Source organism: Passer domesticus, chromosome 6 (assembly GCF_036417665.1).
Source record: "Passer domesticus isolate bPasDom1 chromosome 6, bPasDom1.hap1, whole genome shotgun sequence".
NCBI classification, from domain to species: Eukaryota; Metazoa; Chordata; class Aves; order Passeriformes; family Passeridae; genus Passer; species Passer domesticus.
The window spans coordinates 52930743-52945657 of NC_087479.1; the positions used below are offsets into that span (position 1 = coordinate 52930743).

Consider the following 14915-nt stretch of genomic DNA (forward strand, 5'->3'; position numbering starts at 1 on the left):
GAGTAGAAGAGAGGGTGATAGCTGGATGAAGATGGATGGGTGGATGGATGGATGAGGGAAATGTGGGAAGTCAGGTAGAAACCAAGGAGAGATGGCTGAGCAGAGGTGTGTGTGTACACAGGGCTGTGTCACAGGATGGATGCACAGAACGTGGCACGAGGCTGGTGGATTTATAGATAGAGGCACACCAGAGGAGTGAACAGGATGGCTTTTAGAAAACAGTTAAAATGAGTTAATCTTCTGGTCTGCAGCAGGTTCCTATGGCTGACTGCCTCAAGTGGAGGCTTTTGGAAGAACAGGGTTCAATTCCTTCCTAATGACCTGAGAGCTGGAATGTGTTTTGTGAAGCAGCTGGCTTCCCTGAGGATTCAGCTCCCAGCCTTCAGAAGCAGAGCACAAAGCCAGGCAGTACAGGGCATTTATCCACAGCTTGCAAGTTACAAATAAAGGCATCACACTGAGTTTTTTTCTGCACTCCTTTACACAGCTGCTGCCAACAGGTAGAGGTGCTTTAGATGGTTTTTTCCAGCTCTTTATTTTTTTCTGTATCTTCCCCCCAATTCCCATACTTCACTATTACTAAAATATTTATGTGTGAAGGGGAAAAAAACAACAAACCAAAGCAGTCCTTAAGGTCAGAGGTATTGTCCTCAGACTCAGTTATTTCCAAAGCTCTGTGGTGTCACTGCTGCTTTTTGCACAGCAGTTCACTGCAGATGGAACAGAAATAATGGCATTTGTAGCTGCTGTAATTGCAGAGTTCTGCTGAAGCCTGGGACCATTCCTCAAGTAAATTATAACCTGCTAATACAGCATGTGCTGGGTTTTGGTTTTACATAACACATAGTCCTTCCTTCCACCACAACTCCTGTGGCCTTTTAGTAGCATTGTCTGAGGCTTCTCCTGAGAGCCTTGAGGCTTCTGTGACAGAATCCCAGTGGTCCATGGAGGAGCAGCTATGGCAGCCTCCCTCCTTGCTGAGGTCATGGCTGATCCAGGATTTGGGATGATCAGGGAACTCTAATTGCAAAGGAGCAAATGGCACTTCTTTACCAATTAACAGGACCAGAAAGGAAAATAGTGGAAAGTTTGTGGCAGTTTAACAGGGGCTTAGGGAAAATATTATTTTTTCTTACATCATTAATGCTGAAAAGGTTTCCATGGTATTTGCATTTGAAATGTCAGCACAGCTGGTAACTGAACACTCCAGCTCTCTTTGCTGCCAGGCAAAAGGATTTTATAAGCAGCAGAAATGATAGAAAATTGGGCAGGTTCAGAGGTAAGTATGGCTAGAATTTGCAGTGGTTTAATCTGGTGCTGCATACACCTTTCTGTGCCAGTTCAAGGTGCTTGGGGCAGGGTTTGTCCCTCTGGCCACATGCTCTCACTTGCAGTGATGTGTACACTGACCTGTGCAGCAAAACCAAAACCTCATCTTGTTGCATCTTCAGCTTCATTTTGGTGCAAGCTGTTGAATTTAGCTCAGTGTGGATCCTCTGGAGCTGGAAATCTGGGCAGGTGTGAAAAAGATGACACTTGTCACCTTCTTACTGGGAGGAGTTTAGTGACTTTGAGAGGAGCTCCTGAGAGACAGTTGTGGAGTCTGTTCAGTGGGAGGTCAGCTGTGTCTCTGTTATTAATGGCTGCTGAGCTGCCCTCTGACCATGGCCTCTCCTTCAGGATGCCATCGAGGCCATTGCAGAAAGTGCTTTTAAAACATCTCCATACCCTGTGATCCTGTCCTTCGAGAACCACGTGGACTCGTGAGTATTTGGGAGAACTGGCTGCTGTGTCCAGAGCAGAAAATACACAGGCAAGGGCTGCTGGGTTTTAAGTGGGTGCTGAGCTGAAGTGGAGCATTAATTGAGGTTTCTGAAGCAACTGAAGGTGGGTCAGAGCTGAAAGATGAGCTTTAACCTGCAGAGTGGGGTGATCACAGTTGTGCAGCCTTTTACCTTAGGGTTGCAGAGTATGAACATAGGAGTTGGCTTGGGAATGGGACCTTAACATCTACATAGCTGAGATGCTTTTCTGGGTAGAGGACATGGACATCTTTTGTTCATGCTAAACTCTGATTTTGGGCATTTGCTTTCCTCTTCACTCCTGCCTGATCTCTCGTAGGCCCAAGCAGCAGGCAAAGATGGCCGAGTACTGCCGAACAATTTTTGGAGACATGCTGCTGACAGAGCCACTGGAGAAATACCCGGTATGAGGGAGCTGGGGCAGGAAGCCACTGGGGAGGCCTTTATGGAAAACTTGGTCACTCCTGGTGCTGGGAGGTGCCACAACAACAGATACAATGCCATGGACGTGGATCCTGGTTCACAGAGATAGGTGGAAAACTCTTGTTTAGCACTCTGTCACCTGAGGGGCTCTGGGCACTGAGCCATGGGTGGTCAAGGATGTACCAAGGGTACCAGGCATGTTCTGTACATGACACTGGTCCAGCTCTGTGTCTGCCAGCACTTGGAAACAGGAGCAAAGGCCTAATCCTGCTTCTAGCCTGGGAATATTCCCTTCCAGGCATAGCTGGGTGGGTCAGTGTCATGTGTTTGGAATAGCTGAGGAAAGGTCCCCCTCTGCTTGACCTCAGTCTTCATCTTACCTGTACAACAGGTCTTTCTGTGGCCCCAGTGACACCTTTGGTGACACAACTGCCCTACCAGGACACATGGTTTTAAACATCTGAGCAGGATCTGTGTTCTGCAGGGCATGAGGCAGATCCTTGGGGTGCACAGAGGAGGGACAGCAGAGGCACCTGGCTCAAGCATCTGTTTGAAAGCTCTGAGACCCAAAGAAGAGCTGGGAAGAAGCAGTGAGCCAGCAGCAGCTGCCCACTGTCCAGCCCCATGTCCAGGCAATAGGAACAGGGGGATGATGGGGGGAACACTTCAAGAGATTACCTAAGCTATTTACAGGCCTTTGCTGTCTCTGCAGTCTGTCACATGTCCTTGTCTTGAGCCACCTCCTCTGGGATCTTTTTTAAATCTGCTGCAGGCAGTGTTTAAATCTGGCCTGAGTACTGATGAGGGACTGAGGATCTGGGATATAATGAGAGAAGTAGGTGGAATGGGAAGTCAGAGGTATGCAGATGCCTTCAGGGCATCTAGGTGGTTTTTTTTTTAGCAGGATGGTTGGCTAGGCAGCATAGTTTAGGAAAAATCTGCATTAATCTAGTGGGATATGCTGGCAGATGGAGGAAATCAGGAGTATAGTGGGTGAGAGATGTGCCTGTGCATTGGCAATTGGCCAGGGAGACAGGAGAGGTGAGTGTTTGAATTCTGTGATGAAGTTTATCTGTTGCAGCTGAAGCCAGGAGTTCCTCTGCCAAGTCCTAAGGATCTCTTAAGGAAAATCTTGATTAAAAACAAAAAGAACCAATCAATGTCTGGGAAGAGGCAGAACTCTTTGAAGAAAGGGAGGAACGTGGAACCAGAAACCACTGAACAGCCAGCCTCTGTGGATGCTGAAGATACTGGTATGTCTGAAGGGATGGGGGACTAATAAAACTGATGGGCAAAGCCTTCTAAATCACTCAACACTTGGTGAGCTTGGGATGAGCCAGCACTAGTCATTAAAACAGTTATTCCAAGCAGCAGCAGAAAATTGGAAGAGAAATTAAATCTTCAGAATACTTTGAACACTCAGTCCAACCAAAAGAGATCATCATTTACCAGCTCAACATCCCTTAGTTGATACGCTCTGGCTTTTGGATTAAGGGAAGGGCAATAATTTGTTACTACTTGTAACCACAAATTCACCACAGCCTAGTTCTTCACCATGAGGGTCTTGGAGGTTCATAAAACCTTCAGTCCCTCTCTCCTCCCTTCCTGTCACCACCTGGGCTCAGGGCCCCTGTGGTAGAACAGTCCCTGTCATGTGAGGACAAGGTGAGCACCACTGAAGAACACCTGAAAATGGGCATTTATTCCTGCAAATATATGTGACCTTGGAGGGGAAGCAGCCCAGTGATTGTTGCTCCTGAGTGTGAGGGGAGCCTGAAGCAGGAATGGTTTGGTCTCTTGTGTGTGCTCATCCTCAGTGTACCAGTTCATGTTTGGATTTGGCCAAATAAATTGTAGGCTTCTTCCCCTCAGTGTTCCAGCATTACTTGGTGATGAGGTTTGGCAGAGCCCTGCACTGCCAGCAGCCTGCAGGATCCTGTCTGTGCCTCCTGATCCATACCACTGATGAGGGCCTGTGTGCTTAGTCTGGGCAGGTGATGTTGCTGAAGAGGAGCCAGAGGAAGAGGATGAACAGCTCAGAAATCTGGATGAAGAGGAAATTAAAAAGATGCAGTCAGATGAGGTACTGTCACTGTTGGTTCTTTTCCTTTTCTCTTTGGATTTTTGCTGGTTTCCTTTTTTCTCTGGGGCCTCACCCTATTGAATAGAGATGAACCCAAAGTGCAAAGGGGAATGACCCAGTGGGGGACTTTCCATCCCCACACAAAAAGACTTTTGTGGGGAAAAATTGAAAAAGAAAATTTTGTTGCAAGCATGAAGAATGTGGCAGAGGAGTTACTGCTGACTGTGCATGATTTGGAGATAACTGTTTGCCTTGGGGGTGTTGGAGAGGCTTAGCCCTGGTCTGAGAAGTTGTAACTGAAAGTGCTGCTGCTGAAAGGGGAGGGAGGAGATCAGCATTCCCTTGAATAAAATGTCTGTTTCCCATTTCCATCTCCCTGGTATCCTTTGGAGAGGAATAAAACCAATATCCCCGCTTATCCCAGATTCTATTCTGAGGGGTCACAGAGATCCTGGGCTTTGTACTTCCTCCCTGGAACCTCTCCATGTGCCTTGATTCCATTTTTGCCCAGCCACCTGGAGATCCTGTGCCCCTGCCCACCACGGAGCTGTAGGACTGGCAAGCCAGAGAAACTGGAGCAGTCTGGTCAGGGAGCCACCAGAGCTCTTTGGCGGGGAGGCCCCGGTGCAGTTTGTTTGCATCTCCAGGGAAGGTCTCTTCATCTCTTTCCTTTTGGACTGTTCTCTGCTCAGGGCACGGCTGGCCTGGAAGTGACAGCGTACGAGGAGATGTCCAGCCTGGTTAACTACATACAGCCCATCAAATTCAACTCCTTCGAGGTCTCTGCCAGTAAGTCAGGCTCAGCCCCTCTGGATTCCAGGCCAAGTGCTTCCTGCCTCCGTCAGTCCCCTGTGCCGAGCGGGACTGGGCGTGCCTTGCTCCTAAATGCAATCTCCTGTTTCTAGAGAAGAACCGGAGTTACGTCATCTCCTCCTTCACCGAGACCAAGGCTTGCGATCTACTGAGCAAGTTCCCCATGCAGTTTGTGGAGTATCCTTTGGGCAGCCCTTTTCCAGTGCCTTTGGGTGCTTGGAGTGTGAGGGAGATTCTTGACAGGATGCATCCTGCTGTGGCCAATGTCAAGGCTGCCAGATGCTTGTCCTTAAATGAAAAGTGTAGGGACAGGGAGCCTGAGCCTCCCTGGGGTCTTGTCTGGAAGGCTCTGAGCATTTGGTAGCAGAGCTCCAGCAGTTTTTATAATGGGAATATGTGGGCTGGCCCCAGGGCACAACAGGAAGGGTCATGACGTGTTTCCTATAGAGCCTGTAGATACAACAAGTGGCAGATGAGCCGCATTTACCCCAAAGGCACCCGGATGGACTCCTCCAATTACCAGCCCCAGATGTTCTGGAATGTCGGCTGTCAGATGGTGGCACTCAACTTCCAGACCATGGGTGAGTGTCAGGGTGTGCTCCAGCCCCCGAGCAGCTGAGGTCAGGCACTGCTGGTCCCCAGGTGCTCCTGGTGTCTGTCTCTTCCTTTTCTGCCACTTCCCTGATCATTATTCCCATGTGCCTTTTCCCAAAGTGCTGTTCTCTGATTTGATCTCCCACAGACCAAGAGCATTTTTCCATGCCCAGCACAGACCTGGAATACACACACACTCATATAGACTGCTGTCACCCTGTGTCCAGGCACTATCCCTGGCTGTCCTGTTCCACGATGTCACACTGAATCATATCCATGAGGGCACCTGCAGCTCCCATCCCCCAAGTTGCTACCTCCACAAGGCAGAGGCAGAGCTCCATCTGGCCACAGCACTGACCTGTCTGTGCCATTATTTCCAGGATTTTGAATTGACCAGGGAGGAAAGGCCTTTCCTTGCTGCACAACCAGCATACAAAGGAAAGAAAAGCCTTGAGAGAAAGCTGTACCTTACCCCTCTTCCTTCCTCAGGGGGCTGTGTTACGTATAGAGCATAGGAGACAAAAGAGAGCAAGTGCAAGGTTGGTTCTGAAGAGGATGACACTGCAGGCAGGTGCAGCAACCACCAGGCAGTGTCCTCAGTAGTGTCAGACAGAAGATGGACCCAGAGGAGGCCCAAAATGAAAGGGGGAAGGAGCAGAGTAGCTTAGACAGTTACTTATTCCCACCCAAAAATAGCAGGTGCTCCTTAAAGCAGGTTTCAATTTAGTTCTGCCCATGACTTAAGGTGCAAGCGCAAGCAAACCACTTCCCTTCCTTACAACAGCTGCTGTAATACTTTTCCCTGTAGGGTGCTGAGAGGCTTAATTAGTTTTCAAGATGGCTTTGTGAGCTGTGGGCTGGCAGGGGCTGGAAGCTTCTGGCAGCTTCCAGCTCCCTCGTAGCACACAGGCCGCCTGTCCCCCCCTGCCCTGTGTCACTGTGTTGCTCTGCTCTCAGATGTCCCCATGCAGCAGAACATGGCCCTGTTTGAGTTCAACGGGCAGTGTGGGTACCTGCTCAAGCACGAGTTCATGCGGCGCCCCGACAAGCAGCTCGACCCCTTCTCCGTGGACCGCATCGACGGGCTGGTGGCCACTACTGTCTGTGTCACGGCAAGTACAGCCTGGGGACCCGTCCTGTGTCACCCAGGGGGACTCTTAGTGCCACATGAACCCGTGGAGTCCTGTGGGAAAGCGTTACTGTGGCAACTCCCAGGCTTGTCGCTATTTTAAATTAATCATAATCACATGAAAATGGAAAATGAGCATCTGCCGTGCACAGGGAGCCAAGGCTGTGCTGGTAAGGAGAGAGGAAGTGCTGAAGCAAGAAACAGAGGTGAAGGTAAAAGAAGAGCTGGAGCAGAAAAGCTGTTTTGGGGTGGGAGAGTGACTCTAGGGTGAAGGAATGGGTGGGTCCCTCTGTTTTATTTTTCCCAGCAGTTGCTAACTCTGTTTGTGTTGTTTGCAGGTACTCTCTGGTCAGTTCCTCTCAGACCGCAGCGTGAAGACCTACGTGGAAGTGGAGCTCCTTGGGCTGCCAAGGGATGCCAAACGCAAACACAGAACCAAACTGACCTCCACGGCCAACTCCATTAACCCTGTGTGGAAAGAGGAGGCTTTTGTTTTTGAAAAGGTGAGAACATTTGATAGTAATTTAGGCAGAGAATTCTTAAAGCTCCTGATGGCCATGAGCACTGCCTTGGCAGAGGTCAGTGCCAGCAGAAGGGACTCTCCTCTGGAGACCTCAGGCCAGGCTTTGGACACTCTCAGGTAACATCCAAACCACAATACCCAAAACAACTCTGCATCAATATTTCCCTGAACAGACAAGGGGTAGCTGGGAATGGTTCTGGAGATAACAGGCATCCAAAGTCTCCCCTCTATGATGCCCTCTTCAGACTGATCAGTTTGGAAAACTTCCAGCACCAGAAAGGAACTGAATTTCTGTGGTTAAACTGTCAATGAGAAACAGCCAAACTGGAGCAGTAATGGGACCAGTTTTCAGTTGTGCCAGAACATGGAAAGCTGCCCTGTCTATCCCCAGGAATTCAGTGATCACCAATGCAGCTGCAGGGCACAGGGAAGATAAGTCAAGTATACATTATACAATTCATCTGTCAGGCGCAGTGTGAAGCTACAGATATTTTCAGCCTACTTGGCTAAAATATCCTCCTTTCAGAAACACTCGGAGGCTTCACTCCTGGCAGAATAATTTTGAGTTCATTTTATGGCACAAGAATCCAGGGAAGGAAGGAGTCAAAAGCCTTTATCAGTAATGTTACCATGTTTGCTAAATTATCCATCCCAGTTAATTCCAGTGAGTTCTTCCTGGAAGCAGTGGTTTGGGGGTTTGTTGCGTTGTTTTTGTCTTTAGGTAACCTTGTGATCCTGGCCAGGCTGTGTTTGGTGGAGTTTCTGGGCAGTCAGCTATGATGTCTATGATAAACTGTGCCTTTAAATTACAAAGATTACAATTTCCAGAATGGCAGTGCCATTCTGGAAGAGCTGGAATGTTTGGTTGGAAGGAGGAGGATGCTGCTATCGGGAGACAGAGGTGAGGACACTGGTGCCTTACTCTGCTTTTCCCTTAGATCATGATGCCTGAGTTGGCATCTCTCAAAATGGTGGCTTGGGAGGAAGGAGGGAAGTTCATTGGCCAGCGTATCATTCCCATCATCGCAATGCACCCAGGTAAATCAGTGGAAATTCCTTCTGTTTTGTGCCCTTCAGACCTGTCCAGTGGGAGCCATAAAGACCATACAAACAGCTGCATACTTTGCTCCTTAATCTCCATGCCCACAGGCAGTGGAACCTTGAAATCCATCTTGTTATAGCCTTGGCTTTATCCCATGATATACAGGCTCCTCCTGTAAAGAGGAGCCTTGGGCTGCTGGAGCAGACAGGGAGGGACAGGATGCCACCAGCTCAACTCCCTCCCCTCTGTGCCCCAGGTTACCACCACGTGTGCCTGCGCAGCGAGAGCAACATGCCGCTCACCATGCCCGCCCTCTTCGTGTTCCTGGAGATCAAGGACTACGTGCCAGATGCTTGGGCAGGTGGGGAGCTGGAATGTGTGTGTGGGGGTGCTTCTGGCCTCCTCCAAACTCTGATTCAGAAGTATTTTTCCAGCCTGGGAAGTGCTTTCCTGCTGCACCCTCAATTCCTTGTCAGGGTGGGACTTGAGTGCAGGCCAGCATCCTGTCACAGCCTCGCTGCCTTGGGAAGAGCATGGAGGCTCCCACTGCAGCTATGCCTGGTTCCCAGCTGAGGTGCAGTGCAGATGTACCAGGCTCCAGTGTGGAATGGCTCAGCCCTACCCTTGTTCAGAGGCAGGGAGAGGTTTCCTTGAGGGAACAGGTGACACCTCTCAGGGGCTGCAGGGAACAGGGGCTTTAAGGAGATTTTAGGAGAAGGGAGGTTCTTGCTGGTACTGAGCTTTGGGGACATTCCTTTGAGAAGGGTCAGAGCTGGATGTGACAGAAGCTTCACCAGAGGGATCAACTGTCATGACCAAACCAGAGTGCAAGAGCATCAGCCACAGGAGCTCTTGTGAATGCTTCTCATGTTTGCTCTCTCCTCCCCTGTGTTCATGCAAATGAACCTTATTTACTGGGGAAATCCTGAGAAATGTGATTTATCACATTTTTATTAAAAATATGAAGTTTATACAATGTTGGGCTGGAACTGGAGCAAGCAGCTGTGCAGGTGGGAAAAATCTTAATCTGGCCCTGGCTTCTGGGAGCAGAGTTCCCAAAATCACTTCACAGAGCTGTCCTGAACATCAGTTGTGAGCCATGCTGGGACTGAGGTGAAGGAGGTTCCCTTCCTCCCTCCCTTGTGCTGTCAGGGAGACTTTGGTTACAAGCAGAGAACACAAACTATTCCTTCTTCACAGTGTTCTGCACTGGGCAGGGAAATGAGTCCATGAGTTGTTTGTTATCCAAGCCAAACCCTGCTCTCTGTTTCCAGATCTCACTATTGCCCTCTCCAACCCTATCAAGTTCTTCAACCTGCAGGACAAGCGCTTGGTGAAGCACAAGGATACCTCAGGGGAGGTGAGTTTTTCCAGGTTCTGTTCTCTAGAGCACCTTGCATGGATTCACCTTGAAATAATGGAGTTTTCACTTACCTCTGATCTTTGTTTTAGAGGCCTGGCACACAGACAAACCCCTCATCTGCTGAGACTAATGGGGTGGCAGGGTCCACTGGGAAGCCCAGCATTCCTCCCTCTAACGGGTCCACAGGTAAGTTTCCAAGAGTTTCCATGTTTTAAGCCTCTTAGCAGCTTAATTAATTCTTCTGTACTGACACCAACATCCTTCACACGGGCTGTGTTGTGGTGAGCTCTCCTCTGTCCATTTCCAACCTGGACATCCAAGATGGGACATTAACAGGAGCTTCTTTTGGGATTTCAGGAGCAGCAGTGTTCACCAAGGATGAAGCCGTGTTAGAAGTAATGCAGATGGCAGGTAACTCCTCATGCTGGTCACCTGGGCTGAGGCCCTGCCTGTCATCTTACATTTCCAAATTAAAAAGACATGTCCCAACCCCACCTGGTGTAGCCAGCACTAAAGACAAATCCCAGGAGTCTTGGGGCTCCAGGACAGGTTTCCTTCAGCACACCTGCACTGCCTGTGCAACATGTTGTTCCCCTGCTTCCGGGTGCCTGAATGCAGTGTGATGCCAATTCCTGCAAACACGAGGCCTAATTGTACCTCAAAACTGAACTGAAAGCACTAGAGGAAACCTGTTTCACTCAGGATGTGTTGGCAAATTACTGTTATGTACATTGCTTTTTTAGAAGTTATTCCTAAAGAAGTGTTTGCCAGGACAGAATATCTACCTGGGGAGAGGCATCCCAAGGTGTGGAGCAGAGGGGGCTCTGGTCTGGATGTGGTGATCGAGTGACATGTGTTGGAGCTCTATCCTCCAGTTTCCCCACTCCAAGCCTTGGGAAGGAGCTGGCACTGTTCAGCCTTTTTATTTTGTGTTTCAGAGCCTGAGACAATCACCCTTGCTGAGCTGCAGCAGAAGAAGCGCTTCCTGAAGCTGCTGAAGAGGCAGGAGAAGGAGCTGAGGGAGCTGGAGTGGAAGGGAAGCAAACAGAGGGAGGAGCTGCTGCAGAAATACTCCGGGCTCTTTTCGGAGCTGGCCTGCCCTGGGGGCAAGAAAAGGACAATACGAACAAGGAAAACACAGAAGAAGAGGTAACCACAGCCTGGGGTCACCTTCCCAAACCAAACCAAGGATCCCCAGGGAAACATGGCCTTCCCTTCTCTGCCGGAAGATGGAGCAGTGCAGGCATGTGCATGTCCCTGGGTTGTGCTCCCTGAGGGCGGGTGGGGAGGTTGGGATGGTGTTGGCATGGTGAGAAGCAGCATGGCCCCTGTTTCTGTTCTGCAGGAGTGTGACCCCCAGCGATGCTGGTACCAGTGCACATCCTGTAAAAGCAGCAGACAGCATCGATTGCCACTGGCTCGTGGAGCTGAGGGAGAGGCTGGAGATGGACCTCATCCACCTTGGGGAGGAGCACCACAACCGGATCCGAAGGAAGAAAGAGCAGCACGCTACCGAGGTGAGAGCTGCCAGTGTCACCTGAAAATGTATCCTGGGACAGCCCCAAAAATCCCAAGTTATTCACTAAACTGAGCTTGGGAATGTGGGCCCAGAACACACCTGACACATGCACACGCCAAGTAACTGAGAATGAAGACATGAAGCTTATTATTTAGAAGCCCTAAAAATCCTGCAGAAACATTTTTGTATGTGTGCTGTTTTTTCAAACGAGAGTAGCATTGCCCTGGAGCACATCACGCTCCATCTGCTCCAGCTCTTCTGATGCCTTAGCATGGAGTTAATGTTGTGTTTAGTGGCTTCACACCTTGCCAGGTGCCACCTCTCTGGGAGCTGGGGTGATGTGGGGGTGGGCTGAGGGGTCACCAGTGGCACCATCAGAGCGTGTTCTGCTGTTTGACTTGGTGGAAGTCAGAGTCCAGGTGAGGAGAGTCCTGCAGGCTGAGCTCAGCAAAGGCCAGAAGGAGCCACAGTGGTGCCTGGGGACAGAGTGCAGGCCATGGGATGGTGGTGATTGTAAATCCAACATATACTATCTGTTCCAATGGAAAGGGAGTGATTCCAGGCTTGGGAGGCCTTTTCCCATTAGTGTTTTCTGAAGGAATTTGCATTGATACATCTTAAATCTTCATGTCCCTGGTGCACCTTAGGCATGACATGCCTCTTGCAAGCTGTGTGCAACCCTGAGGGGAGGATAACACTTGGGCATGGTCTCACCTGGGAGTCAGGTTTCTTACCTGGGAGAGGAGCCAGGATGAAACCTTCCTGTGTCACAAGTGCAGTCCACTGGCACAGTGGGGCCTGTGTGTACAGCTGAGCTCACTGCTGTGCCAGTGTTTGCACTGAGCCTTGGGGATTCAGAAGTTGTTGCTCCTGGAATTCAATGCAGGGAGGTGTACAGCCGATTTGGGTGCAACTGGATGCAGATGGGGTGCAGTGTCTCATCCTGGTTTGTTCCCTTTTGGTCTTGTGTTCATCCCTGAAACAGCAAGTTGCCAGGATCCTGGAGCTGGCCAGGGAGAAGCAGGCAGCTGAGCTGCGGGTGCTGAGGGACACGTCGGAAAGGTAAATACGGCAGTGGAACCACAAATAACACCAGGTTCTGCTCTGGGCAGCACTTTCTGCTGGATCTCACAGCTCTGCTCTGCAGCCAGGGAGGGAGGATGGGGAAGAAAAGGTTTTCTTTTCCTTTGCAGGGGGATGTGACAGGGGATCTCACACACTGGTGTTGGGGGAAGATGCCTCTTGTGATCCCCAGAACAGTGTTGCTGCCAGCAGGCACCAAGCAGGACACAGTGTTCCATCTGCAGTGAGCAGCCTGGAGCCACTGAGGGGGAAGGATAGGAAATACACTGCTGGTCCCTGGCTGCCACCTCTGTCTCTTGCAGTCAGGACCTCACGTTAATCCCTTCTAGGGACTGATCTGCTCTATCTTCTAAGTGAATTGAGCATCTTGGCTCCAGTATTTAAAGAAATTGGCAAAATCAATTGACCAGTTTCTAGCCAGACATGTATTCATTTGTTCTTGCAAGAACTTTGTCCTGAAACTGAAATCCTCACTCATTCCTGCTTCCCATTAAATGCTGTCTTAGTCTTTAGTTGCAAATTCATATAAAAAATTCTTTTTGTGTCCTGTCTCAAGCCAGAATCTCTTTACTCAGCTATTCAGTATATTCAGGCAAGTCTAAGGAAACAGGTGAGTAGCCAGGTAATGGTTTTCTGACAGTAGGATGCCATTAGTACAGTCACATCTCCCTGGCTGGGAGAAGCTCCAGAAGGATTTCAAGATCTGCAGCAACAGGCAATGAAATGGCAGTTCAGTTCAGCAGGAATAAATATAAAATAATGTGAATGGAAAACCCTGGCCATAGCCCATCAGTGCACTGGTTTTGGCACTAGGTAAGAGATCTTCAGCTGCTGTGGATGTTCCTCGTTCCCAGCTCTGCAGTGGCCAAGGTGGCAAACACGATTTTGGGAATTGTACAGGGAAACAAAAAGACTGAGTCAGCCTTGTGCCACTGGATCTGTCTGCATTGAGCTGTTCCCTTCTCAGTGTGCCATCTCAAACAAATAAAGTCTTTGAAAGAACAAGAAGAACAGCCAGCACTGGGGAGGAATTTGTGCACAAAAAGGAATTAAATGGGACAGCTAGGAGAACAGATGCGTGAGGGAATGTGACAGGAATGTGTAAATCATGAATGGTCTGGAAGAGGGAAGTGATTCCTCACTGTTGCTCATTGGAAGAAGGGTGGGACATCCAGTGAATGTCTCAGGTGCCTCTGTCACACTGTATATAAATTAAGTACTGTTCTCTCACAGCAAAGAGCTGTGAAATCCAAAAGTGAAGGTGAACTCTATAAAGTATGAGTGACATCATGGAACACGATACATGCATAGATAATGGAGAATATGCAGTTATTTCCCTTCTGGAAATTGGGAAGGTGGACGAGGGAAAATTTCCTGTATACTTGTTCTTTCTCAGACTTGCCTTTAGCATGTGCTGCCTCCACCGCTGGGCCAGGACACGTCCTGACTCAGGACCTAAAATATCCTTGACACTCCAGGCCTCCTGCGGCACAGGCTCCCACATCTGGTGTTTCTGGACAGTGGAGTGCTCCAGAGAGCTGTGGATGGAGGACTGCTCTGCTGTCTGGGGCTGCTAACCAGGCCTGTATCTCCTCTCTTCTCTCCACAGCAACATTAAAGACATTAAGAAGCGGATGGAGGCAAAGAGAGTGGAGCGGGTGCAGGCCATGCTGAGGAACACCAGTGACAAGGCTGCTCAGGAGAGGTGCGGGAGTGGATGTTCCTGGGCTCTGGCTGTGCAGGATGCAGGGTCTCCTACTGACTTAGAAGATGAGAAAGTAGAATTTTGCATCCAGTTATTTGCCTTATGGCTCAGCCAACTCTGAGTGGTGTTTTGGTGTTTTATTTGTCCTTCCTAAAAGTACAGCAGCTTCTCCCTATGCTAGGGCAGGGTGGGAATGTAACACACCTGTTGATCAGTATAGTACTGATCAGTACTGACAGATGGGTTTTATGGAAGGAGAATGGCTGGATTTTACAGGGTTTTATAATTCTCTTTAAAGGTTGAAGAAAGAAATTAACAATTCCCACATTCAGGAAGTGGTGCAGACAGTGAAACGGGTGAGTTCAGGGGGCTCAGGCTGCCCCAGCAGCTCTGGGTTCTGCAGGGGGTGGCCAGGGGAACTCAGTCAGTGTGTCCGGGGCTTTTGGAACCCGTGTCTGGGGAACAAGGGGAAAGCCCAGTGGGAGGAAAGACACCTCAAGGACCCCAGCTCTGCCCTTGGAAGACCCAGTGTCAGTCCACGTCCGTCTGTCTGTGAGTGTCCCTCAGTGAGTGTCAGCATTTGAGTCCCTTTGTCCATCTGTGTCAGTGTGGCCATGTGTCCAGCTGCATCTGTGTGTCTGTGTCTAGGTGTGTGGGTCTCTGTCCATACCTCTGTGTGTCTGAGTCAGGGTGTGTATCCCTGTCTCTCTCTGTCTGGGTATCTGAGTGTGCATGTCCATGGGTCCAGGTGTCTCCATGCCCATCTGTGTCTGTATGCCTGTGTCTGTGTGCATGTATCCATCTGTGCTTGTCCATGCATGTCTATGTGTGTGTCC

The 14915-nt window shown here is 49.6% G+C and overlaps 1 protein-coding gene across 6 annotated transcripts in view; it reads left to right on the top strand.

Moving 5' to 3' along the window:
- Window positions 1-14915, top strand: part of PLCB2 (phospholipase C beta 2) — a 43295-nt gene that overhangs the window by 24592 nt on the left and 3788 nt on the right. For 2 of the 6 annotated variants that reach the window (XM_064425622.1, XM_064425624.1), the window contains 19 exons: window positions 1681-1763; window positions 2122-2206; window positions 3307-3478; window positions 4211-4308; window positions 5001-5097; window positions 5214-5298; window positions 5578-5702; window positions 6673-6827; window positions 7183-7347; window positions 8306-8405; window positions 8666-8770; window positions 9684-9769; window positions 9862-9958; window positions 10130-10183; window positions 10711-10921; window positions 11118-11289; window positions 12277-12353; window positions 13984-14079; window positions 14378-14435. In XM_064425622.1, coding sequence (XP_064281692.1) covers window positions 1681-1763; window positions 2122-2206; window positions 3307-3478; window positions 4211-4308; window positions 5001-5097; window positions 5214-5298; window positions 5578-5702; window positions 6673-6827; window positions 7183-7347; window positions 8306-8405; window positions 8666-8770; window positions 9684-9769; window positions 9862-9958; window positions 10130-10183; window positions 10711-10921; window positions 11118-11289; window positions 12277-12353; window positions 13984-14079; window positions 14378-14435 — 2121 coding nt within the window. Of the gene's footprint in view, window positions 1-251; window positions 501-1680; window positions 1765-2121; window positions 2207-3306; window positions 3479-4210; window positions 4309-5000; window positions 5098-5213; window positions 5299-5577; window positions 5703-6672; window positions 6828-7182; window positions 7348-8305; window positions 8406-8665; window positions 8771-9683; window positions 9770-9861; window positions 9959-10129; window positions 10184-10710; window positions 10922-11117; window positions 11290-12276; window positions 12354-13983; window positions 14080-14377; window positions 14436-14915 lie in introns of those variants that run through there. The other 4 variants (XM_064425623.1, XR_010365070.1, XR_010365071.1 and 1 more) reach the window with 4 other exon arrangements.